The 25,984-nt window shown below is 43.8% G+C and overlaps 1 protein-coding gene across 1 annotated transcript in view; it reads right to left on the bottom strand.

Annotated features, from left to right (window-relative positions):
- LOC144673606 (transcription factor E2F3-like) overlaps positions 1 to 24,893 on the bottom strand; it is a 57,597-nt gene extending 32,704 nt beyond the window's left edge. Inside the window, exon 1 of the mRNA XM_078535359.1 lies at positions 24,490 to 24,893. Coding sequence (XP_078391485.1) covers positions 24,490 to 24,741 — 252 coding nt within the window. The 5' untranslated portion in view covers positions 24,742 to 24,893. The remainder of the gene's footprint in view (positions 1 to 24,489) is intronic.
- Positions 24,894 to 25,984: the final 1,091 nt, after the last annotated feature.

The following is a 25,984-nucleotide window of genomic DNA, read 5'->3' as shown; positions in this document are numbered from 1 at the left end:
AACTGAAGTGATACCAATTGAAACATGGTCAACATCTGCACACACTTGCAACCCAGGCCCACCATGTCAAACAGACAGGTATTTCCCTGCACTCAGCCACCCCAGTGCACCTCTCCTCTCCGCTCCAAAGTGTCCGTGTGTGCCCATGTTCCGCAACATACACCTGACCGCTCCTTGCGCACCTGCCCATACATCCCCCAACTGCCACATCCGTGCGGCCATTACACACACCACACGCCACACATGTTCATGCGCAACAGTTCTCTCACATACATGCATGCTCCATGTGCACCCGACACTCCCACAGCCCCCTCAACATATGCCTGCGGGTGCCCATTTCTCACATTCACATGAGTCTATGGGCACCTATCTCAGAGTAACTTACCACTTGATCCCTAAAAGCCTGTCCACCATCTACAAGGCACAAGTCAGAAGTGTGATGGAATACTCTCCACTTGCCTGGATGAGTGCAGCTCCAACAACACTCAAGAAGCTTGACACCATCCAGGACAAAGCAGCCCTCTTGATTGGCACCCTCCCCCACCACCTTAAACATTCATTCCCTCCAACACAGTGGTGGCAGTGTGTACCATCTACAAGATGCACTGCAGCAACTCCACAATGCTCCTTCGACAGCACCTTCCAAACCCGCAACCTCTACCACCTAGGAGGGACAAGGGTAGCAGGCACAGGGGAACACCACCACCTGCAAGTTCCCCTCTAAGCCACACACCATCCTGACTTGGAAATATATCACCATCCCTTCACTATCAGTGGGTCAAAATCCTAGAACTCCCTTCCTAACAGCACTGTGGGTGTACCTACACCACATGGACTGCGGTGGTTCAAGGAGGGAGGACACAACCACCTTTTGACAAGCAATCAGGGGGATGGACAATAAATACTGGCCCATCCAGTGACGTCCACATCCCGTGAAGGAATAAAAAAAAGTTACACTACAATTCAGTGCAAAGCAGTTTTAGAATCTACACACAGGCCATAGAATTTTAAAATTTCTGTGCAGCACTGACAGCACAATCATTAATCGTACAATGTGATCAAATCGCAAATACACAACACAATCTGCACCGATTTCCAACAAAGCCATCCCATAAAATAGACAACACAAGTTGTTAAAGGCACTCAAGTGATTCTAAGACAGCCATTTGAATCAAGATTAGTTGTTAGTTGCAAACTGTTTGGAGGTCTAAATTGAAGATTTAGGATACCATTAGAATCTCTCAATGTGATTGCTGCTTGTAATCGCTCCTAGGTGCCCATTTCTCCTATACAATCTGCAGAAAATAAACATGATTGATTATATAATGACTTGGCTCAGAGACTTGTATCAATTATCAATACCGACAACATGCATTGCACAGAGTGTGTACTGTGCAATGTGCTATTGTCACTGGACTACCACTCCAGAGACCCAGGGTAATGCTCTGGGGAGACAGGTTTGAACCCCGCCATGGCAGATGGTGGAATTTGAATTCAATAAAAATCTGCAATTAAAAGTCTAATGATGACCATGAAACCATTGTCAATTAATGTCACGAATGTCATTTAGGGAAGGAAATCTGCCATCCTTATCTGGTCTGGCCTACATGTGACTCAGCAATGTGGTTGACTCTTAAATGCCCTCTGAACAAGGGCAATTAGGGATGAGCTAAATGCTGGCCTAGCCAGCGGCACCCGCATCCCATGAATAAATAAAAAAAAGAATGGATTGGAAATAGATTGGAAAATAAAATTAGTGTAATGGACAGTGATTGCTTGCCAAACAGTGCAAAGGCACAGGTGAACAATTTTAGTGCAAACGGTTACTGAAATGTTAAGGAATCGGGTGGTGGTCGGAACCAGCTCACATATAATCAACGGCCTTATCAATTTTACTGTCCTTCTGAAAACAGCACCAGGGACTGCCAAGCCCAGACACTTAAAAACAGTCTTTTGAGAATCAGAATCTATTGACCTTATACAACATTCTGGGGAACAGAAGAAACACCATCACCTTGCATTATAATAACTCCTTTACCGTAGAACATGTCCCTCAGCACTTCACTAATGCCTAAAGAGAAAAAAGTGGGTGAGAAGTCCAAGTAGTGAATCTTAGGAAGGTGACCAGATGCTTGCTTGATGTTTTATATCCTGAAAAATATGTAGGAGAAATGAACACCCAGAATCAATTACAAGGCAGCAATCTGATTCTAATGGTACCCTAAATCTTGAGCTTGGAATTCAAACAGGCAATGCAACAGAGGTAGAAGTGAGCAATCTTTATGGTGAAGAGACTATGAGGATACAAGTTCTGCTTGCACTTGTAAAGAACACCAAAGCTGCAAACAATCTGGTTCAGCCTGTGACATTGCATCCCTGTCTTTGGCCAATCAGTGGCAAGGTTTGATGTTTGAGATGGAGGCATAGGACAACAGCATTAGTCTTCCCATTGTTTAACTTAAGGAAATTGCAGCTCACCCAAGGCTGGAAGTTGAACAAGCATAGGGGTGAAGAAGGGGCTCAAAAGAGGGTGATGCAGAGCCGGATGCCATCAGCGTACGTATGGAAGCTGACTGACTTCATGCCTGCAGATAAATGTCACCAAGAGGCATGTACTCAGGAAGACAAAGCAGGCAAGGATAGGAATTCCTGAGGTAATGGTGCAGGGGTGGGAAGAAAAGCTAGAGCAAGTTACTACATATGCTAGAACCCTAAAGTAAAAACAGAAAATGCTGGAAAGGTCATCGAACTGAAATGTTAATTCTGTTTCTCTCTCCAAAGATGCTGTCCGATTTGCTAAGTATCACAGCATATTGTGTTTTCATTTAAGCTATTAGTGGAGATGATCTGTTTACAACCAGGTAGTCAAGAGTAGAACTAAGCAGGCAGCCTTATCAAGTTGAACAGTGGAGAAGAGACACTGGACAAGAAAGGTGCGGCTGTGAAAAAGACTGCAGACATCAAGGAAAAAGAGGAGAGATAATCCACCAGTCAGTCACAGAAATGCTACTCATGACTTTAGTTAGGGCGACTTAGAGCCTGACAGGCATGCTCACTGATCATACCTTACAGCCAAAGTCCTAGGTACCTCCATCACCATTCCTGGATACGTCCTGTCCCACTGACAGGACAGGCCCACCAGAGATGACAGCACAATGGTATACAGTCAAGAGGGAGTTGCCTCAGAGGTCTTCAAAATTGACTCCGGAAACCATTAAGTCTCATGGCATCATGTCAAACATGTGCAAGGAAACCTTCTGCTGATTACCACCTACCACCTTCCGATGATGAATAAGTACTCCTCCACGCTGAACACCACTTGAAAGAAGCACTGAGGGTAGCAAGGACACAGAACGTACTCTGGGTGAGGGACTTCAATGTCCATCACCAAGAGTGCCTCAGTAGCCTCACTGCTAACAAGAGTCCTGAAGGTCATGTCTGCCAGATTGGGCCTGCAGCAGGTGGTGAGGGAACCAGCAAGAGGGGAAAACCTCCTTGACCTCACCCTCAACAATCCACATGTCATGGATGCACCAATATTGGAAGGAGTGACCACTGTACCTTGTGGAGATGCAATCCAGTCTTCACACTGAGGATACCATTAATCATGTTGTGTGGAACCAACACCTTGCGAAATAGGATACATAGAAACATACAAAGAAAATAGGAGCAGAAGTAGGCCATTCAGCCCTTCAAGCCTGCTCCGCCATTCATTATGATCATGGCTGATCATCCAACTCAATAGCTTGCTCCCACTTTCTCCCCATATCCTTTGATCCCCTTTGTCCCAAGAGCTATATCTAACTCCTTCTTGAAAACATACAAGTTTTGGCCTCAACTACTTTCTGTGGTAGTAAATTCCACAGGCTCACCACTCTCTGGGTGAAGAAATTTCTCCTCATCCCAGTCCTAAATGGTCTATCCCATATCCTCAGACTGTGAACCCTGGTTCTGGACTCTCCCACTATCTGGAACATCCTTCCTGCATCTACCCTGTCTAGTCCTGTTAGAATTTTATAGGTTTCTATGAGATCCCCCCTCATTCTTCTGAACTCCAACGAAGATAATCCTAACCGACTCAATCTTACCTTATATGTCAGTCCCACCATCCCTGGAATCAATCTGGTAAACCTTCGCTGCACTCCCTCTATAGCAAGAACATCTTTCCTCAGATAAGGAGGCCAAAACTGCATACAATATTCCAGGTGTGGTCTCACCAAGACCCTGTGCCTGTACTCGAATCCTCTCACTATGAAGGTCAATATACCGTTTGCCTTCTTTACCACCTGCTGCACCTACATGCTTACCTTCAGCAACTGGTGTACAAGGACACCCAGGTCTCGTTGCACATTCCCCTCTCTCAATTTATAGCCATTCAGATAATAATCTACCTTCCTGTTTTTGCTACCAAAATGGATAACCTCACATTTATCCACATTATGCTGCATCTGCCATGCATTTGCCCACTCACTCAGCTTGTTTAAAATCACACTGAAGCATCTCTGCATCCTCCTCGCAACTCACTCTCCCACCCAGCTTTGTGTCATCTGCAAATTTGGAGATAATACATTTAGTTCCCTCATCTAAATCATTAATATATATTGTGAATAGCTGGGGTCCCATCACCGACCCCTGCGGTACCTCACTAGCCACTGCCTGCCATTCGGGGAAAAAAACCAGTTTACTCCTATTCTTTGTTTCCTGCCTGCCAACCAGTTTTCTATCCATCTCAATACACTACCTCCAATCCCATGCGCTTTAATTTTACATGGCAATTTCTTATGTGCGACTTTGTCGAAAGCCTTCTGAAAGTCCAAATAAACCACATTCACTGGCTCCCCCTCACCAACTCTACTAGTTACATCCTCGAGAAACTCCAGTAGATTTGTCAAGCATGTTTTTCCATTCGTAAATCCATGCTGACTCTGTCTGATTATGCCACTGCTTTCCAAGTGCCCAGCTATTAAATTTTTTATAATGGACTCTAGAATTTTCCTCACTACCAACGTCAGGCTGACTGATAGATTCAGAACAGATCAAGCAGCTCAAAACTTGGTCCACAGTGCCTCAAGGGTGCCATCAGCTGCAGCAGAATTGCATTCAAATGCAATGTGTGGCCAGTATGTCTATCAGTCCACCATTACCATTATGATGATCCTAGACCAGACCCCCAAAGTTTTGCTAAAACCTGGTTAAGGACCAATAATGTTTTGTTTCAAGCAGACAAAGTTTGAGATTCAAGACGCTTGCTAATAGAATAAAGCCACAAGATTCCACAGGTTTTGAATTAAAAAAAGCTTTATTACACAAGGTCAGAAAGACAAAACAACTTACAATATCTATCTTATACTCTAGCACTCAGGGTTAATGAGGTACATGTGAATTAAGAGAGAAACTGTGGTCAAACATACCACTGCACAACAAATGGCAGATGTGACCAAGACAGAGTCCATGGGCAGCATTTTCCCCAACCGTTTGGGGTGGGGCAAGTTGTGCGGGTGGGGACAGATTTCCGATTGGTGCCCCCATTCAGGGGTGCGCTGCGATTTTACATGGGCGGGCCAATTGAGGCCCGCCTAACGTGACGTGCACCTGGAAGCACTTTGCGCTCCCTGTGCGTGCATTCCCTAAGCCAGGAGTGCACTCTTTTGCGCATGTGCGTGAAAGGGCATACAGATCTCCCTGAGGCAAAGTGCTGCCTCAGGGAGCTCGGCTCAAGCTTGAAAACTTTATTAAAAAAGAAAAAAAAAATATTCCTGACATGTCCCCTCATGTGACACTGTCACATGAGCAGGGACATGTCAATTACTTTTATTTAAAAATTTTATACACATTTTAAATCCCTCATGAAACCTCATCCCACCCGTGGATGAGGTTTCATGATTTTTCTGAAGGCTGCCTGGGCTCTTCGCCTGTCCACCAACCTTAAGGTTGGATGGGCAGGACCATTAATTGGTTTAATTACTGTTTTTCTTTTAAGGGCCTTAAGTGGCTGTTGACAGTTTGGCAGGCGCGCAGCCGAAATGAAAATCTAAATGACACGGGGGGACGTTGGAGCGCATGCCCGACGTCACTGAGCATCATTTTATGCGTCGGTGAGCAGGCCCCACTCCCCGCAGGGAAAATGCTGCCCCATGAATTTCTCAACACCCACCCAGAAGTCAGTAACACTGAGTCAACCAATCTCACAAATTGTTTCCCTCACGAGGGATTCCAGTCTTCACCTTTGAAGATCGAACCTCGAAATTCTACCCAAAAGTCTCTCCAACTCGAAGGCATCAACAATAGCCCACCTCACAGGGTTTCAGTCTCATCTCCTGAGATTCCGCTCCCCTGGATTCCTGGGTATACACTCAAACACCAACACGCATGCACAAATTCAGCTCTTTGGCTCCAAGCAGAGCACGACTGCTCCAATTGGGTGCCTTTGCCTCAGCGGCCCGCAACAAGGAGTCATCAACCTTCAGCTGCCTTCAAGGATCCTCGAGCCCTCTTCAATTACCAGATTTGGATGACATCATAAAAGGCCCACCTTGCAGGGTTTCAATCTCGCCTCCAGAGATTCCATCCTCTTGGATTTCCAAGTATGCACCCACGCACAACTTCAGATCTTCAGTCATGCCAAGCAGAATGCAACTGCTCCAAAGGGATACCTTTGCCCCAATGGCCTGCAGCACAGAGTCACCAAACTTCAGCTGCCTTCTGCATTTAAAATCTGAACCCCGCAGCCCTTTTCCTGTTTGGAGCCTGTTTCCCTGCTCCTTGCTTTTTAACTGAACTGGGACCTTTTCCTGTCCCTCTGGTGCTCTTCTTTTGGGACCTATCCCTATTCCCTGCCTGGGGCTCTTGTTTTACATGGCACTCCGCTCCCGGTCACCTGGCCCAAGTTTTCACTCCACTTTCCTCCTTGCACAGGCATGCTGGGCCCACAGAATGTGAAAATGTAGAACTGCAATGTGCATCCCGCTCCCAGGCTGCACATGCGCAAAAGCTCAGGAGGTCCATCAGGAGTTGAAGTTCCCAACCTCTGTTCTCAACACCAAGTAAATTTGGTTTTCATAACACCATCAAGCCAGAGGATCCACTTTGGTTCATCCAGTGGATAAGAGCATACCAGGAGCAGCATGAGGCATGTTTAAACATGTGTCAACCTACAATAGGATTACATGCATGCCAAACAGCAGAAGCAGCATGCAAAATGCAGAGCTAAGCAATCCTACAACCAGTGGATCAGATCAAAGCTCGGCAGTCCTGGTACATCCAGTTGTGAATAATGGTGGACAATCAGACACCTAACTGGAAAAGGAGGCTCCAAAAATATCCCCGTCCTCAGTGATGGGGGAGCCCAGAAATTCCGTGCAAAAGATAAGGCTAAAGCATTTGCAACAATCTTCAGACAGAAGTGCTGAGTGCATGATCCATCTCAGCCCTGTCCTGAGGCCTCCAGTATCTCAGGTGCAGCCTTCAACCTATTCGATTCAACCCAGGTGATATTGAGAAATGGCTGAAGGCACTGGATACTGCAAAGGCTCTGGGCCCCAACAACATTCCAACAATAGTACTGAAGACTTGTGCTCCAGAACTAGCTGTACCCCTAGCCAAGCTGTTCCGATACAGCTACAACACTGGCATCTACCCAACAAAGTGGAAAATTGCCTAGGTGTGTCCTATCCACAAAAAGCAGAAGAGATTCAATCCGGCCAGTTAACCACACATCAGTGTGCCCTCAATCATCAGCAAAGTGAAGGAATGTGTCATCAAGTGGCACTTACACAACCTGCACATGGAAGCTTTGTTGCTCACCAAGGCTCAGTTTGGGTTTTGCCACGGTCACTTGGCTCCTGACCTCAGCCTTGGTCCAAACATGAACAGAAGAACTGAATTCCAGAGGCAAGGAAAGAGTGACTACCCTTCACATCAAGGCAGCAGTTGACCGAAAGTGGCATCAAGAAGCCCTGGCAAAACTGAAGTCAGCAGGAATCAAGGGGAAAATTTCATGCTGTTTAGAGTAATAACTAGCACAAAAGAAAATGGGTTTGATTATTGCAGGCCCATCATCTCAGCCCAGGACACTGCTGCAGAATTTCTTCGGCCCAACATATCTTTAGTTTTTTCATCAATGACCTTCCCTCCATCATAAGGTCAGAAGCGGGGATGTTAGCTCAAGACTGCAGCGTTCAGTAACAATTGGGACTCCTCAGATACTGAAGCAGTCCATGTCCATGTGCAGCAAGACCCAACAACATTCAAGTTTGGGCTGATAAGTGGCAAATAACATTCACATCATACAAGTGCCAGGCAGTGATCAATCTCCAACTAGAGAAAATCTAACCATCGCATCTTGACATTCAATTACACTACCACTGCTGAATCCTCCACTATCAACATCCTGAGGGTTACCATTGACCAAAAACTGAACCAGACCAGCTATATACTGTGGCTACAAGAGCAGGTCAGAGGCTGGGAATTCTGCAGAGAGTAACTCACCTCCTGACTCTCCAAAGCCTGTTTACCATCTACAAGGCACAAGTCAGAAGTGTGATGGAATACTCTCCACTTGCCTGGCTGAGTGCAGCTGCAACAACACAGTCCAAGACAAAGCACCCCACTTGATCAGCACTCCATCCACCACCTTTAAACATTCATTCCCTCCACTACTGGCACAGTGGTAGCAGTGTGTACTATATACAAGATACACTGCAGCAACTCACCAAATGTTCCTGACAGAATCTTCCAAACCCACAACCTCTACCACCTAGAAGGACAAGGGCAGCAGACACATGGGACCAGCACCACCATCCTGACTTGGAACTATATTGCAGTTCCTTCACTGTTGCTGGGTCAAAATCCTGGAACTCCCTAACAGCACTGTGGATGCTCCCACACCAGGTGGACTGCAGCTGTTCAAAAAGACAGCTCACCACCACCTCCTCAAGGAAATTAGGGATGGGCAACAAATGCTGGCCAACCAGCGACGCTCATATCCCACGAAAGAATAAAATAAAAATTCTAGTGCTGCAATAAGGATGGAAACCTGATTGGAGAGATTTAAAAAGCGATTTTCTGGTGAGATGAGCACAGATCTGGCAGGCACCACTCCAAAAACAAAGCAGAAGCATTGAATCAGAACATGGTCATTTCAGAGCATGCTCCAACTTGAAAAACAACTATAAAGAGAAGAGAAATTGAATAGTCAAACCTTTCCCCAACCACATCACTGTTAACATTCAAGATAGCAGACACTGCCTTCCAAAGCTGCAGCACAATTCCAATCTGTGCCGTGAGATAATGAGTTTCATACTTTTCCTCTTCTGGATGGTTACAGTAACAGCACTGGGGATTTCGGGAAGACCTGCTCAGCCTATTGCACTTCCCCAAAACGGAACTCACCACCAACACAAAAACAAGTTTAGATATGCAGCTTAGGTTGTTCTTATTCCATTAATAAATTTCTAATGGGTCAGATTATTTCAACAATAAATGAAAAGCATTGATTTTCAGCAGATGTAGTATTGAAGCACAATGGAACCAAGAAATAGAGGTTGCAATAAAAATGTCTATTTGGATATCTAGGTCACGTTGGGCTTTTTCAGTCCAAGCCTGAATTTCACAAAGTAGCAACAGAAAGTAGACAAAAGTAATTCAGTCGATTTAATATTCTTGGACTTTCAGAAGGCCCGTGATAAGGTGCCACATAAAAAAGACTCGTGACAAAATGAAGAGAGTCATTATAAAACAGAAAACAACAGGCTACAAGTTCAGCAAAGTTTCACAGACAGGCAGAAAGCGGGAAGTGGTATCCCACAGGGATCCATGCACTCTGTGCAGGGATCTGTTGTTTACCATATACACAAACTGCCTAGGTTAAGGATATTGAAATTTGCAGATGATACCAATTGGAGTGTACAACTGATGAAGCAGAGGAATGCACCAAATACAGAATGGTGTAAGAGACAGCCAAGGCAAATTAGGGCAGTTCATATTGGTAGGAGGAATAAGAAGGCCACTTATTCATTGGAAGTTAAGAAACTAAATGGAGTAGAAAAATCCACATCACTAAATGTAGCAATGCACATGGAGTAGTTAAAGCAGATGGCATATCAGGGAGAGGGGAACAGAGGGATACAGCAGAAGAGTGGAAAAAGGTCATTAGGGTTGGGAGACCCCTATGTAGAGCATAATCATAATCATGAACATCGACTAGATGGTCTGTTCCTGTGCTATAGATTTTATGTAAAAACAAACACATGAATGAGTGAAGTTGCCATTGTACTACTGGTACACAATATTTGCCAGAACTTGTAATAGCATTGCAGTTAACAGCCAAATTGCCAAAGTTAACGACCATGCAGGAGCAGTAACTGTATAAGTGTGTAAGCCTTATCAAACTTCTGAATGCAAAACATGTAGAAAAAGGGCCTGAAGATCTTCACTGAAAAGGCCTAATACTCAGCCATCTGGCATCAGAGAAAAGGTGGAGATCGTCATATGTCGAGCCAACATGAGCATCCAATTCCTGCAATGGGCAGCACCACCGAGTTAACTGGGCCAATATTTCCCTGCCCCCCACTCGCCCCCACAAGTAGGGGCATGCTTCAAACAGGTCTTTTAAAGACTGAAAACTTTATGTCTGGCAGCATGATGTTGTACTAATCAGGGGAACAAATCATATTTCTGATAAAAAATTTGGTTCGTCATGAGTGTAGCCTTCATAAGGTCATGATTTGGTTTCAGAGCAGAAGCTTGTGACATAGGTCATAGGTTATAAGTAAAAGAACACAGAGTGACCAGAAAATTTTAACCTCAAAAATGCAGATAATCTAAAAAAGGGACATCTCCTTCCCCAAACATGCAACTTTTGTCTTAGAGGACACTGTGTGCCAACTGGAATTGATCCTTCTCCAAAATATTAACACAAGGACATTAAACATCAAAGGAATGAACCTATCTTGTGGGTTAAAAATACCATCAGCTGCTTTGGTATTTAACAATAGAATCTAAAACTTGAACTTAATTTCTCACATCATGCTCCAAGGCAGTATGAAGATCAGGCATTTCCTCTATACAGTAGCTGTGGTTTCATATACTCACCCCTCCTCCCTTTCTCTGGCAGCATATAGATTTAATGCAATAGCCACACTACCCTGTCAAATACGTGGTATCTATTATTCTCCAATTAGCCCAGAGGTAACATTATAAATACAGTTATTAGAACCCCTATCCAAGCAACAAATTTCAGGAATGCCAACATTATATGTTAATGCAGTAAGTTCTTTTAAATTCAATACCCACAGTGTCCAAATTTGCTTCATGGCCTCACCCATCCTTATCACTGTAACCTCCTCCAGCCCTACAGCCTTCCAAGATCTCCACACTCCTCCAATTGCGACCTCTTGCGCTGCCCATTTCCATCACCCATTGCCAAGCTTAAGCCCAAAGCTCAACAATTCCCTAAATCACTCCGTCTCTCTCTCCCTCCACTTCTTGAGTCACTCCATGAAAACAACATCACTGACAAAACTTTTGGTCACTTGTCTCAATATCTGTACAGTTCATTGCCAAATCTCATCTAGTAACGCTCTTTTGAAGTACCTGGAGATGTTTTGCAGAGTTAAAAATGCATAATAAATGTAAGTTTTGTTGCTGTTGCTATTACGTCACATTTAAAAATGTATGCTAAAGTGTGCTTCTACCCATAATGGGGTTATCAACTCAATACATGCTGCTCAATGAAGACTAATTTAATATCAACTTTACAAAGTCTTTTTCTGGTCAGAAAATGCCATGTCCAAAACACACACATCCTTCTGATGTGAAAAGGTCACTCCATGTTTACATGCTTAAGTGCACAATGCACATACAAGCTCTGCTGATCAGAAAGCCAAAGATTGGCCCAAAAGTTGTTGGATTTAATATGAGATTTCAGTAGACTTTGAGACCATAACATTACAGGGGATTGGAAAGAAAGGTTCAGTTGGAAACTTCTGAATTCTTGAGGCCCAAGATTAAATGTACCCAGAGGAAAGCAGAAACACCAGTGGCCACCATCAGAGCAGAGACAAGAAAACTCAAGAGGTACACCTCATGGGGTCTTCACTTTACCATTAAACACCAACCAGCAAAATGAGATAACTTGAAAAAAATCAGGTCCACAACAGAGCACCAAAGGCCATGTAGCTTTTTAAAAAATAATCACAGATGAAATAATATTGAATAACCAAAGAATATTACAAAGATAAGTACCTCAAAATTGTAGCTGAGAGCATAGTAAGGACTTTAAAATCATTGGGGCAATTCATCTATTTTCCAAACCTCAATATCTAACCTAGGAGTCTGTTTCCATCTAATAATGGTTAAATTGATAATTACATTTCTACACAGAAAGGGCAATGTCAAACTAATGAGAAAACCCCAGAAGTAGTATGTAAAACGTTGCTTAGGTAATCTATGCAGATTTCACACCCCCCTACCATGGATGGGTGTGGTATGCAGGGTGTGCAACAGCTCTTATAAAAGTCTATCTTAAAATCTAGCAACAAGATATTTCTGCCTCAGTCATAGAACAGGTGCAGAAAGGACTGGTATACTGTGTCATGCAGCAAACCAAGTTCATCAAGTCTTCTCACTTGCATTCTGATCCAGGTCCCCGGCAGATTGTAGGTCTAAGTAAAATGTCCTTTTAGGAACCATATGCAAGTTTGGGGTTAAGCAATTGCTTCCATGCACAACTAAAATTTAGGGATATATTTAGGGCTTGTGGCACTGTTAGAAGTGACCCTAGCCTGTCTACTGGTTCAGACGAATTTTAAACATTATGGTGAACTATTCAAAGATGTGAAAGTCAATAGCCTTCTTTCAAAATAACCTCACCAAAACATAGATCAATGCCTGTGGACTTTTGCGGTGTGCAAAAGTGGCTGCCCCATTTACTTGCACAACAGTACAGGGATAAATTAAATAACAGGCTTGCATTGATACATTAAATCATTCCATTCTGTCAAGAATATGAAAACGGGTCAGCAAATATTGTAAATGGAATTAGTTTTTATTCTTTCATGGGATGTGGACATCACTGTCGAGGCCAGCATTTATTGCCAATCCCTCATTTCCCCTGAGAAGGTGGTGGTGAGCTGTTGAAGGAGCCCTTGGTCAGTTGCTGCAGTGCATCTTGTAGATGGTACACACAGCTGCCAGTGTGTGTCGGTGGAAGGGAGTGAATGTTGAAGATGGTGGATGGGGTGCCAATCAAGTGGACTGCTTTGCCCTGGATGGTGTCAAGTTTGAGTGTCGGAGCAGCACTCATCCAAGCAAGTGGAGAGTTCGATCACACTGCTGACTTCTGCCTTGTAGATGGAGGATGGGCTTTGGGGAGTCAGGAGATAAGTTACTCTCCGGAGAATTCCCAGCCTCTGATCTGCTTGTGTAGCCACAATTTTTATATGGGTAACCCAGTTCAATTTCTGGTCAATGGCAACCCCCCTCAGGATGTTGATAGTGGGGGATTCAGTGCCGATAATGTCATTGAATGTCAAGGGGAGATGGTTGGATTCTCTTGTTGATGATGGTTATTGCCTGGCATTTGTGTGGCACAAATGTTATTTGCCACTTATCAACCCAAGCCTGAATGTTGCCCAGGTCTTGCTGCATATGGGCACGGGCTACTTAAGTATCTGAGTTGTCGCAAATGGTGAACGTTGTGCAATCAGTAGCGAATATCCCCATTTCCAACCTTATGACGGAGGGAAGGTCATTGAAGCAGCAGTTAAGGATGGTTGGGCCAAGGACACTACCCCGAGGAACTCCTGCAGTGATGCCCTGAGACTGAGATGATTGACATCCAACAGCCACAATCATTTCCTTTGTGCTAGGTCTGATTCCAACCAGTGGAGAGTTTCCACCACCCACCCTCATCCCTGCAATTCCCTCTGACTCGAGTTTTGCTCAGGGTCCTTGGTGCCATACTTGGTCAAATGCAACCTTGATGTCAAGGGCAGTCACTGTCACCTCACGTCTGGAGTTCAGCTCTTTTATGTATGTGTGGACCAATGCTGAAATGAAGTCAGGAACTGAGAGGTCCTGGCGGAACCCAAACTGAGCATTAGCAAGCAGGTCATTGCTGAGTAAGTGCTGCTTGATAGCGCTGTTGATGACCCCTTCCATCACTTTACTGATGATTATGAGAGTAGACTGATAGACGGTAATTGGCCAGGTTGGATTTGTTTCAGTACAATTTGGCTAGAGGCGCAGCTAGTTCTGGAGCACAAGTTTTCAGAACTATTACCTGATGTTGTCAGGATTCATAGCCTTTGCAGTATCCAGTGCCTTCAGCCGTTTCTTGATATCATGTGGAGTGAATCAAATTGGCTGAAAACTATGATGTTGATGATCTCCAGAGGAGGCCGAGATGGATCATCCACTCAGCACTTCTGGTTGAAGATGGTTGCAAATGCTTTAGCCTGACCTTTTGCACTGATGTGCTGGGCACCGCCATTATGGAGGGTGGGGATATTTCTGAAGCCTCCTCCTCCAGTTAGTTGGTTAATTGTCCATCACCATTAATGACTGGATGTGGCAGGACTGCAGAGCTTAGTTCTGATCCATTAGTTGTGGGATTGCTTAGCTCTGTCTATTGTACACTACTTTCACTGTTTGGCTCCTGGCATGCTCTCCTAAACTCCTCATTGAATCAGGGTTGATCCCTTGCTTATATGGTAATGGGAGAGTCGGGGATATGCCAGGCCATGAAGCTACAGATTGTGGTTGAGTACAGTTCTGCCTCTGCTGATAACCCACAGCATCTCATGGATGACCAGTTTTGAGCTGCTCGATCTGTTCAGAGTCTATCACATTATGTACGGTGGTACTGCCACACAACACAATGGAGGGTATCCTCAATGTGAAGATGGGACTTCGTCTCCACAAGGACCGTACAGTGGTCACCCCTAACAATATTTTCATGAACAGATGCATCTGCTACAGGGAGATTGGCAAGGATGACATCAAGTAGGTCACTCCCTCTTGTCCATTCCCTCACCACCTGCCGCCGACCTAGTCTAGGAACTATGTCCTTTAGGTATCAGCCAGCTCGGTCAGTGTTGATGCGACCAAGCCATTCTTGGTTATGGACATTTAAGCCCTGCACCCAGAGTGCCCTCTGTGCCCTTGCCACCCTCAGCACTTCCTCCAAGTGGTGTTCAACATGGAGGAGTACTGATTCATCAGCTGAGGGAGGGCATTAGATGGTAACCAGCAGGGTTTCATATGAACAAGAAGCAGGAGTAGGAGTAGGCCATTCAGCCCCTTGAGCCTGAAAAAAAAATCATGGCTGTTCTGATAGTAACCGGAAATCTGTATCTCAACTACTCCCGATAACCTATTACCCCCTTGCTTACCAAGAATCTATCCACCTCTGCCTTAAAAATATTCAAAGACTGCTTCCATCACATTTTCAGGAAGAGAGTTCCAAAGACTCATGACCCTCTGAGTGAAAAAATTTCACCGCATCAGATGTTTTAAATGGGTGACCCCTTATTTTAAACAGTGACCCCTAGGTCTAGATTTTCCCACAAGAGGAAACATCCTCTCCACATCCAACCTGTCAAGGCCCCTCAGGATCTTATATGTTTCAATGAAGTCACCTCTTACTCTTCTAAACTCCAGTGGATACAAGCTTATTCTGTCCAGCCTTTCCTCATAAGACAACCCACCCATTCTAGGCATTAGTCTGGTAAGCCTTCTCTGAACTGCTTCCAATGCATTTATATCCTTCCTTAAATAAGTTGACCAATACTTGACACACTACTCCAAATGTGGTCTCACTGGTCCTATACAACTGAAGCATAACCTCCCTACTTTTGTATTCAATTCTCCTCACAATAAATGATAACATTCTATTAGCTTTCTTAATACATGCTGTACTTGCATACTAACCTTTTGTGATTCATGCACTAGGACACCCAGATCTCATTGCGCCTGAGCTCTGCAATCTCTCACAATTTAGATAATATGCTTCTCTTTTATTCTTCCTGCCAAAATGGACAATTTCACATTTTCCCACATTATACTCCATTTGCCAGATCCTTGCCCACTAACTAGACCTATCTATATCTTTTTGTAACCTCCTTATGTCCTCTTCACAAGTTACTTTCCTACCTGTCTTTGTGTCATCAGCAAATTTGGCAACCATCCCCCCATCCAAGTCATTTATATAAATTGTAAACAGTTGAGGTGGATCCCAGCACTGATCCCTGAGGTACATCCTCATTACATCTTGCCAAAAAGACCCATTTATGCCTACTCTCTGCTTCCTGTCAGCCAGCCAATCTTCTATCCATGCCAATGTTACCCCATATGCCATGAGCTTTTATTTTCCAATAACCTTTGAAGTGGCACTTTATCACTTCTGCAAATCTAAGTGCAGTACATCCACCTTTATCCACAGCACATGTTACTTCCTCAAAGAACTCCAATAACTTGGTTAAGCACAATTTCCCTTTTACAAAACCATGTTAACTCTTCCTAGTGACCTTGAACTTATCTAAGTGCCCTGCTATAACTTCTTCAATAATAGCTTCTAACATTTTCCCTACCAAAGATGTTAAGCTAACTGGCCTGTAGTTTCTCGCTTTCTGTCTCCCTCCCTTTTTGGATAAAGGAGTAACATTTGCTATCTTACAATCTAATGGGACCTTCCCAGAATCTAGGGAATTTTGGAAAATTAAAATCAATGCATCAACTATCTCACTAGGCACTTCTTTTAAGGCCCTTGGATGAAGTTCATCAGGACCCAGGCTCTTGTCAGCCCACAGCTCCAATAATTTACTCAGTACTACTCACTTCTCTGGTGACTGTAACTTTCCTTCCCCACTTCCATTTCCTAGATTATGGCTACTTCTGGGATGTTACTTTTATCCTATATAGTGAAAACTGATGCAAAATATCTGTTCAATTCATCTGCCATCTCCATGTTTTCTACTATCAATTCTCCAGACTCACTTTTTATAGGACCAATGCTCACTTTGTTAACTCTTTTCCTTTATACATATTTATAAAAACTCTCGCTATCTGTTTTTATGTTTCTGGCTAGCTTTCTCTCATACTCTTAATTTTTCTCTCCTCATTAGTCTTCTGGTCATTCTTTACTGTTCCTTATATTCTGTCCAATCTTCTGACCTGCCACCTGTCTTTGCACAATTATATGCTTTTTCTTTAAGTTTGATACTATTGTTAACCTTTCTAGTTAACCTTGGATGGTGTGCCCATCCCTTGGTCTTTTTCTTACTCATTGGAATCTATTCTATGCATTCCGAAATACGCCCTCAAATATTAGCCTCTGCATCTCTATTGACCTCTCTTAACATAATTTGCCAATTCACGTCAGCCAGCTCAGCTTTCATGCCCTCATAATTGCCGTTATTTAAGTTTAAAAGCTTAGTCTCAGAGCCACTCCTCTCACCCTCAAACTGAACGTAAAATTCAATCATATTATGGTCACTGCTACCTAGGGGCACCTTCACTATGAGATCATTAAATAATCCCATCTCATTGCACAATACCAGGTCTAGTTTAGCCTGCTTTCTGGATGGCTCCAGAACATGCTGTTCTAAGAAACTATCCCAAAAACATTCAACGTGCTCCTCGTCTAAGCTATCTTTGTCCATCTGACTTTTCCAGTCTATATGTAAATTAAAATCTCCCATGATTATTGCCTCGCCTTTCTGACAAGCTCCAATTATTTCTTCCCTTATGCTCAACCCTGCCATGTGGTTACTGTCAGGGGGCCTGTACACAAATCCCACAAGTGACTTCTTGCCATTACCATTTCTCATCTCTACCCAAACAATTTCCACATCCTGGTTTCCTGAATTTAGGTCATCCCTGTTTTGCGTTAATACCATCATTAACTAACAGAGCCACCCCTCCGCCTTTTTCTCACTTCCTGTCCTTCCTAAATGTTTTATATCCTCTAATATTCAGGTCCCAATTCATGTCCTCCTGCAGCCACATCTCTGTAACAGCTGTCAAATTGTACTTACTTATTTCTATGTGCGCTATCAGTTCATCTGTTTTGTTTTGAATGCTACATGCATTCAGATACAGAGCCTTTAGTTTTATCCTTTTATTCTCTTTATAGCCTCTAGTTTCATCTGTCGATTTACTGTTAGATATGTACCCTCTATCCCATCTGTCACGGTCTGTTTTTCATATCCCGTAATAACACTTTTCTCTTTTGCCTTGTCTCTACTCTTTGACTTACCAATTCTTCCCAAATTTGATCTCTTGCTCCCACTACTTAGTTTAAACCCCTCTCTACTTCCCTAGTTATGTGCCGCGCAAGGACACTGGTCCCTGCGTGGTTAAGGTGTGAACTGTCCGAAAGGTACAGATCCCACTTTCCCCAACACTGATGCCAGTGCCCACGAACCAGAACCCACTTCTCCCACACCAGTCTTTGGAGCCACACATTCATCTCCCTAATGCGATTTGTCCTATGCCAATTTGCATGTGGCTCAGGTAATAATCCAGAGATTATGATTTTTGAGGCTCTGTTTCTTAATTTTGTGCCTAGGGCCTCATACTGACTCTGCAGGACCACCTTCTTTGCCCTGCCTATGTCACTGATACCTACATGGACCACGACAACTGTATCCTCCTCTCCCAATGCAAATTCCTCTCCAACCCCAAGCAGATGTCCTGCACCCTGGCCTGCTTGATGTCATGAAACTTCATGGGGTCCAGAGTTATGTTGAGGACTCCCAGGACAACTCCCTGACTGTATACCATTGGACTGCCACCTTTAATGGGTTTCTCCTGTCAGTGGGACAGGACATACCCAGAGATGATGATGGCGGTGTCAGAGGCATTGTAAGGTAAGATTCCATGAGTATGACTATGTCAGGCTGTTGCCTAGACTAGTTTGTGGGACAGTTCTCCCAGTTTTGGAACAAGCCCCTTGATGTTAATAAGGAGAACTTTGCAAGGTCAACAGGATTGGATACACTATTGTTGTTTCCGATGCCTAGGTCAATGCTGGGCGGTCTGTCCAGTTTTATTGCTTTTAGTCTTTGTAGCAGCTTGATATAACTGAGTGGCTTGCTAGGCCTATTTTGGAGTCAACCACATTGCTGTGGGTCTGGAGTCACATGTGGACCAGACAAGTCAAGGACATTAGTGAACCAGATGGGTTTTTCTGAAAAAAAAAATTTTTTTTTAATGATCACCATTGCCAAGCTTAGCTTTTAATTCCAAGTTTGTTGATTGAATCTAAATTCCATTAGCTGCCATTCTGGGATTTGAACCAGTGTCTCTGGAGCATTAACCTGGGCTTATCTGGAAAGTAATCTGGATTACTATTCCAGTGACATTACCACCATGTTACCACCTTCCCCTAATTAGTATGGGTTTTTATAAGCATTCTGAAAGCAAAAGAACAATCAAAGAGTAGAACTCCAAAGAGATGACAGGGACCTGGTGTGGAGATTGATGGCATGGCAAATAAAATATTAAATACTTCGTGGCAGTTTTGATAAACGGCTGTGAAATTGAGGACATAGAAAAAAGCAGAGGCTCTGACCACTTGTTCAATCCTCTTTACATTTGCAAATTCCATCCAGAACTGGAGAGCAATCAATGTAACACCCTGTTCAAGAGGGAGGAAAGGATAAGCCAAGTAACTATGAACCCACCCAGAGTTAGTTGTCAGCAAATTCTCAGTAATTTGATTCTCAATTATGGATTCTAAGTATAAGGGATGCACAGGATGACAAGATGATCTAGATTAGTTAAAGACAGGCAACATTTGACAAGTTTAGGTTTTTCTTTCATTCAGCTGATTAATGCAGTAGATGTAGCACATGTTAATAAGAATATAAGAAGTAGGAGCAACAGGAAATCATACAGATCTGTGAGCCTGCTTCACCACGTATCTTTCCTGTCTGTGGTCCCTTAACCCTCGACTCTTCTTTAGTTCAAGGATCTGTCCATCACAGCTTTCATATTCCATAACCTAGCCTTCACAGCTCTCTGGGGTCTGGGAGAGAGAATTTCAAAGATTCGCAGCCATCAGAAAGAAGAAATTTCTCATCTGTCTTAAATGGGCAACCCTTTATTCTGAAACTATGCCTCTTAGTTCTATATTCCATGAGGAGAACATGTACTCAGCATCAACCCTGTCAAGGTCCTCAGAATCTTACATGTTTCAATAAGATCATCTCTCGCTCTTCTAAACAACAATGAGTACAGGCCCAACCTTTCTTCATAAGAGAAGCCCTTCATCCCAGGAATCAACCTAGTAAACCTTCTCTGAACTGCCTCCAATGCAAGTATATTCTTTCTTAAAAAAGGAGGCTAAAACTGTACACAGTACAGTGCATAGTACTCTGGGTTTGGCCTCACCAACACAGTACAGTTGTAACAAGAGTTCCCAACTTTCATACACCATCTCCATGGCCATAAGGCCAATATTAATTTGCCTTCCTAATTACTTGCTGTGCCTGCAATGTTCACGTTTTGTGATTCTGTACAGGGACATCCGTATCTCTCCACTGAAATTATATTTTGATTTTCTATTCTTCCCACCAAAGTGAACAACCTCATTTCCCCTCATTATACTCCATTTGCCAAATTTTTGCCCACTCACTATTTATATCCCTTTGCAGACTCTGTGTCCCCCTCAACTTGGTTTCCCACCCAACTTTGAATCATCAGCAAGTTTGGCTACATTACATTTGGTCCCTTCATCCAAGTCATTAATTTAGATTGTAAATAGTTGAGGCCCCAAAAGTTACAGTTTGCCACCCTGAAAACGGCCCATTCATCTCAACTGTTCCCTGTTCACTCACCAATCTTCCATCCATCCTAATATGTCCCCCCAACACCATGAGCACTTATCCTGTCGTAACCTTTTACGTGCACTTTATTGAAAGCCTTTTGGAAATCCAAGTACACCATTTGACTGGTTCCCTCTATCCACTCTGTTCGTTACATCCACAAAGAACTAAGAAATTTATTGAACACTATTTTCCTTTCATAAAACTATGTTGATTCTGTTTGATTGTATTATGATTTTCTAAATATCTTGCTATTACTTCCTTAATAATGGATCTCTGCAGTCACATCTTTTAGGACACTAGGATGCAGGCCATCAAGTCCAAGGGACTTGTCAGCCCTTAATCTCATTAGTTTCCTAGTAATTTTTCTCTAGTGATCATGATTGTTTGAAGTTCTTCCCTCTGTTTGCCTCCTGCTTTTCCAATATTCTTGGGATTTTTTTAAAGTCTGCTACTGTGAAGACAGATACAAAATACTTGCTCAAACTCTCTGCCATTTCCTTATTTCCCATTAATTCCCCAGTCTCACCCACTAAAATTTTTCCAATCTTCTGGTCTGCCACTAATCTTCACAGCCTTGTTGACATTTTCTTTCAATTTGATTCCATCTTTACCTTCCTTAGTCAGCGACGGATGGTACATCTTTCTTGTACCATCTTGTACTGTCTTTCTTTCTCAATGGATTGCATCTTTGTTAGGAGTTATGGACAATCTCCTTTAACGTCTACCACTGCTCATTTACAGTCTTAGTTTTTAACCTATTTTCCCAGTAGGCCATTCCTACTCCTTTCAATTTGATCCTACTCTGATCCTATTTGCTGGTGCACTCATTTGTTTGCACACTGTCCCTTCCTGTCACACTCTGGTTATCAGTGCCCATATCGTTGTTCTGCACTATTGCCATCTCTTTTCTCATTAACTTTCCAAATCTCCCCTCACCTGCATCCTTCCCTCCACTATTAAATATGAAGCCCTCGCTGCATCTCAAGTTGTATGTTTCACCAGGACCCTGGTCCCAGCACAGTTCCAGTGAAGGCCTTCCCAGCAACTACAACTTCCTCTTTCCCCAGTACTGGTGCCATGAATCAAAACTCATTTCTCCCACACCAATCTTTCAGCCAAGCATTTCAACACTGATCTTATTTACCCTATACCAATTTATTTATGCCTTATATAGAGATTACTACCTTTGTGGCTCTGCTTTTTAATTTAGCCCCTTGTTACTCATACTCCCTTAATAGAACCACTTTCTTAGTTCCACCTACGTTGTTGCTACCTACATGGGCCTCAACAACTGGATCTTTCCCCTCCAACTCCTAGTTTCTCTCCAGTCTGGAGGAAATGTCCTTGACCCTGGCAGTAGGCAAGCAACACCGTCTTCAGGACACATGATCTCAGCTGTAGAGAACCGTATCTATCCCCCCCATCTATACTGCCCCCTACTAGAACTACATTCCTTTTATTCCCCCAAATTTAATGGCCCCCTGTACCACAGTGCTGTGGCCAGTGCACTCACCCCCTGCTTTCATTCATACAGGCTGAAACAACCTCAAACCTCTGACACGCACAAGGTCTGAGGCTGCTTCAATGCTACCTTGCTGATCCCCAAAGCTGCCTCAATCATAGCCACACTCACCTATCCCTGACCACATACTAAATCTGATTTAACTGACCCAAGGGATGTGACAGCCCCCTAGAACAAGTGTCAGCTGGCTTTCTCCCTTCCTGATCCACAGTGACTGAAGCTTGGACTCTAGCTCATCAACTCTGAGCCCAAGTTCATCAAGCAGCAAACACTTAGTACAGATGTGGTTGCAGCTCCCACATGCTCTTGTCGCAAAACATCACCTGCCTTCCCACCTTAACTGTACACAAGTCTCCATATAGAGGCAGCTGCATGCTTTATGACTTTTCATGATTATAATGATTGATGGTAAAAAGCTCAACATTTGTGGGCTTACCATACACTTTGTCCAGGAGTGACTGAATCTGCACAGAAAATCCTACAGTGTTACTCATTTAAAATACCACTCATTGAAAGGCTGCAATTAAAAGTGCTAGGTAGAGATTCAAAGGGATTGAATGATGTAACATATAAATTTGAGTTACTTCCAATTAAACAAAGTTTGACAGTAGGGCTGGTTATTGAAAAGAAACAATCCCTAACCTAGAAAGCAGTGCAAAATATAAGCAGTTACTCAGGAATTAATATAATCAGTCACCCAAACTTAAACCTAGACAAAAACTAGTCAGCTATAAGATAGGCGAATATATAAATTTTGAAACTGCAATAAACATCAGAATGATGCCTTAACATAGTGTTAGTAGCCTTAGTTAAAACACCATTTTGCATCCTATGCTTCAAAACCAAGTTTTGAAGGGGTAGTGAGTACACATTTTGGATGCTTATTTTAAGTTTTTTTAAAAATGGGTTACAATTAACATAAAATTTTCTAATTGATTTAAACTTCACCAAAATCAATCCCCCAACCCCCCCACCCCCCCAAAAGGCTTTTCAGATTATCTAGGCCTCAGCTATTTTACTTCATTTCTTGGAAGATTTGTATGTAATATGAAGTTGATTCATCACAACATTTCGACAGACAAGTTCATATGAAATGCAATAATTGCATTTCCCCACAATAATATATCAAGATTTAAAGTAAAGGACAATTCGAGTATTGCATAAACTTGTCTTCCACAACAATTGATATAGAAGTACAGTTGTGCAGCAACAGGAGTGTTTAATATTGACCTCAATTATATGTTGGTAAATTTACTAATTTTGAAATTCTTACGTTATGCATTGTTGGGAGATACCTGCTCTTGCTCGAGTTGGCTGGCAGCCGGAGGGGGGGGGGGGGGAAGAAATAAAATTAACGTGGCGTTGCTTGACTTCCAAAAAAAAAATTGGTGAACGCTTTAACCCTACATGGCCCGAATTTTTCAATTTTTTAACGTTATCTTTCCACCACGTCTTCTTTGCTCTTATAAACTCCTAAAAGGCAACAACAAAACCCCACAATAATGTCAGTGTGCAAACCTGGAAAGGGTTGAAAAACCAATCTCTGGGCTGCACGGGCAGGATCCCGAGCTGCTGCAGCAAATGGCAAACTCCAGCCCGGTGCAAACCCAGCACCGGGGCCAGGGACCGAGAGAAAGAAAAACCCAGGCCTCTATATTTAAAGTGACACGGACCTGGTTCACAGGCACTAGGCCCTTTGGAGACACGCGGCTGCTTTCTCCACAGCACTCGGCCAGCGGCATGTTTATTTAAACCCCCTAAAACTGGATAGGCGGATGAAAGAGGTGTGGGGGGGGGGGGGGGGGGGTGGGGGACATATATGTTAATAGAGACTACCCTGGAGGTGTCCTCCGCCAAATCCGGGTGTAACCCCCCCACAAAAGACCAGAAGAAAATAAAATCCGCCACCAGGATGAATCTGGACGCCGAGGTTAAAGTCACTGCCCTGACCCACACGCTCCCTGAATTGATACATTGAGAAAGTATCCAGTCCGCGGCCACAGCTTCAACTGGTGACAACCAAAAAGGGGCAATAATGTGCACCCCCCCCCCCCTCTCTCTTATCCTGTTCCCATCTCCTGCCCGTCAGGCGGAATAAATGGCCCGGGGCCGGGGCCGGGGATTAGCCTCATTTACCGGAGTCCTTCCCGGAGTAGACGGCGCCAATCCCGTCCTGCTCCCCGCCGCACCGCGAGGAGTTGTGTAGCCGTCGGCTGCCGCTTGCGACAAGACCCGGACCCCGAGGCCGCCGGCACCGACACTCTTCCCCGCCGCCCGCTCCTGTCGACTGCCGTGCCCGGGGAACACGGCAAACAGCCCGGTCGCCGCCGGTGAACCCCCAACTCCGGCCGAGGCTCTCCCCGGAGCTGCTTGGATTCCTTTCCGCATATTTTGCAACTTTGGAACCCGGTCTCTCCGCTCGGACTTCTCCCCTTCTCTGGGTCCCGGGGAATTATTTTTAATCTTACTCGTTTGGCCCTCCCTGCAAAAGAATAAAATATCTCCCGATCACGGGAGCAGACAGACCCGGGTCGCCGTTAGGTTCGGTCACCACAGGATATTGAACGCGGGGAGGGGCAGATGCGAAGGATTTAAAAGTCCTTAAAACAGCCCAAGCTCTGAAAATGGCTCCAGGAAGCTGACGATGAATGAAGGGAGACACTTTACGCGCGTAATGCCTCCCGCGAAACTCAGATTTCCCGCGGCTTTTTCAAAACTCATTTGCATGCCCACCCTTCCCCCATTGGTCAAACGCGATCGGCTTCGCCGCGGCTCCTCGGCTTCCCATTGGCTCACAGAAATCGGCGCTCGAGGGCTGTTTCAACGGGGAATCCCGTTGGTTGCGGAGTTCTCGGTTGCCATGACGCCGCGGAACGCTTCCACGTTCCAGGAGATTCCCTTTTCCCCCCGGCGTGACCTTTTTCTCCGGGTTTCCCCTTCAGCCTGGGACACGTGCTCGCCCTGCCGCGCACAACAGGAGCAACACACTGACCTCCCTCCGCTCCGGGGTTAATTACTTTTTTTTCATTTAATCACAATTGTGGATGAACATAACTGGGAAAAAAAAAATGTCTCTTTTCTGTCATAGTTTATTGACAACAGTTTGACCGAGCCACTAGATGGCGAAGTACATTGCAGGAATTAAATGCAACAGCATCACCTCCAGAATCGCACATTTTGCAAATTTCAGCTATCCTTAACTTCAACATTGAATGACTTATGTATAGAAGTCACCGCCACGAAAACGTTTTAGGATGAAGCAGCAGCAGCAGGCAATGAGCCAAAGATCTGCAATCCGACAGAGCACGAGGAATAAATGAACACCTAATTCATGTTTTAAAAATTATTTATACCTAAAATTCATGTTTTAATAATTGCGACCTAAAGGGGTAATTTTTATAAATCTATTTAAAATTCACAATTTTAGTAACTTATAGCCAAGATCCATATTTTGAATAATTTACATCTAACGTTGACATCTGTTTTTACATTTATATTTAACTCATTTCAAATAATTTACATTTATATCTTGTCATTTTAATTCATATAGTCATTTCTGTAATTAATAGAATTTTAAATAATTTCATCCTAAATTTCATGATTTCTTTCTAATATCTAGCTACAATTCACA

The sequence above is a fragment of the Cetorhinus maximus genome, chromosome 3 (assembly GCF_964194155.1).
Source record: "Cetorhinus maximus chromosome 3, sCetMax3.hap1.1, whole genome shotgun sequence".
Classification (NCBI taxonomy): domain Eukaryota; kingdom Metazoa; phylum Chordata; class Chondrichthyes; order Lamniformes; family Cetorhinidae; genus Cetorhinus; species Cetorhinus maximus.
The sequence above is the reverse complement of the archived record's forward strand: the minus strand, read 5'-3'. Positions and strand labels throughout refer to the sequence as shown.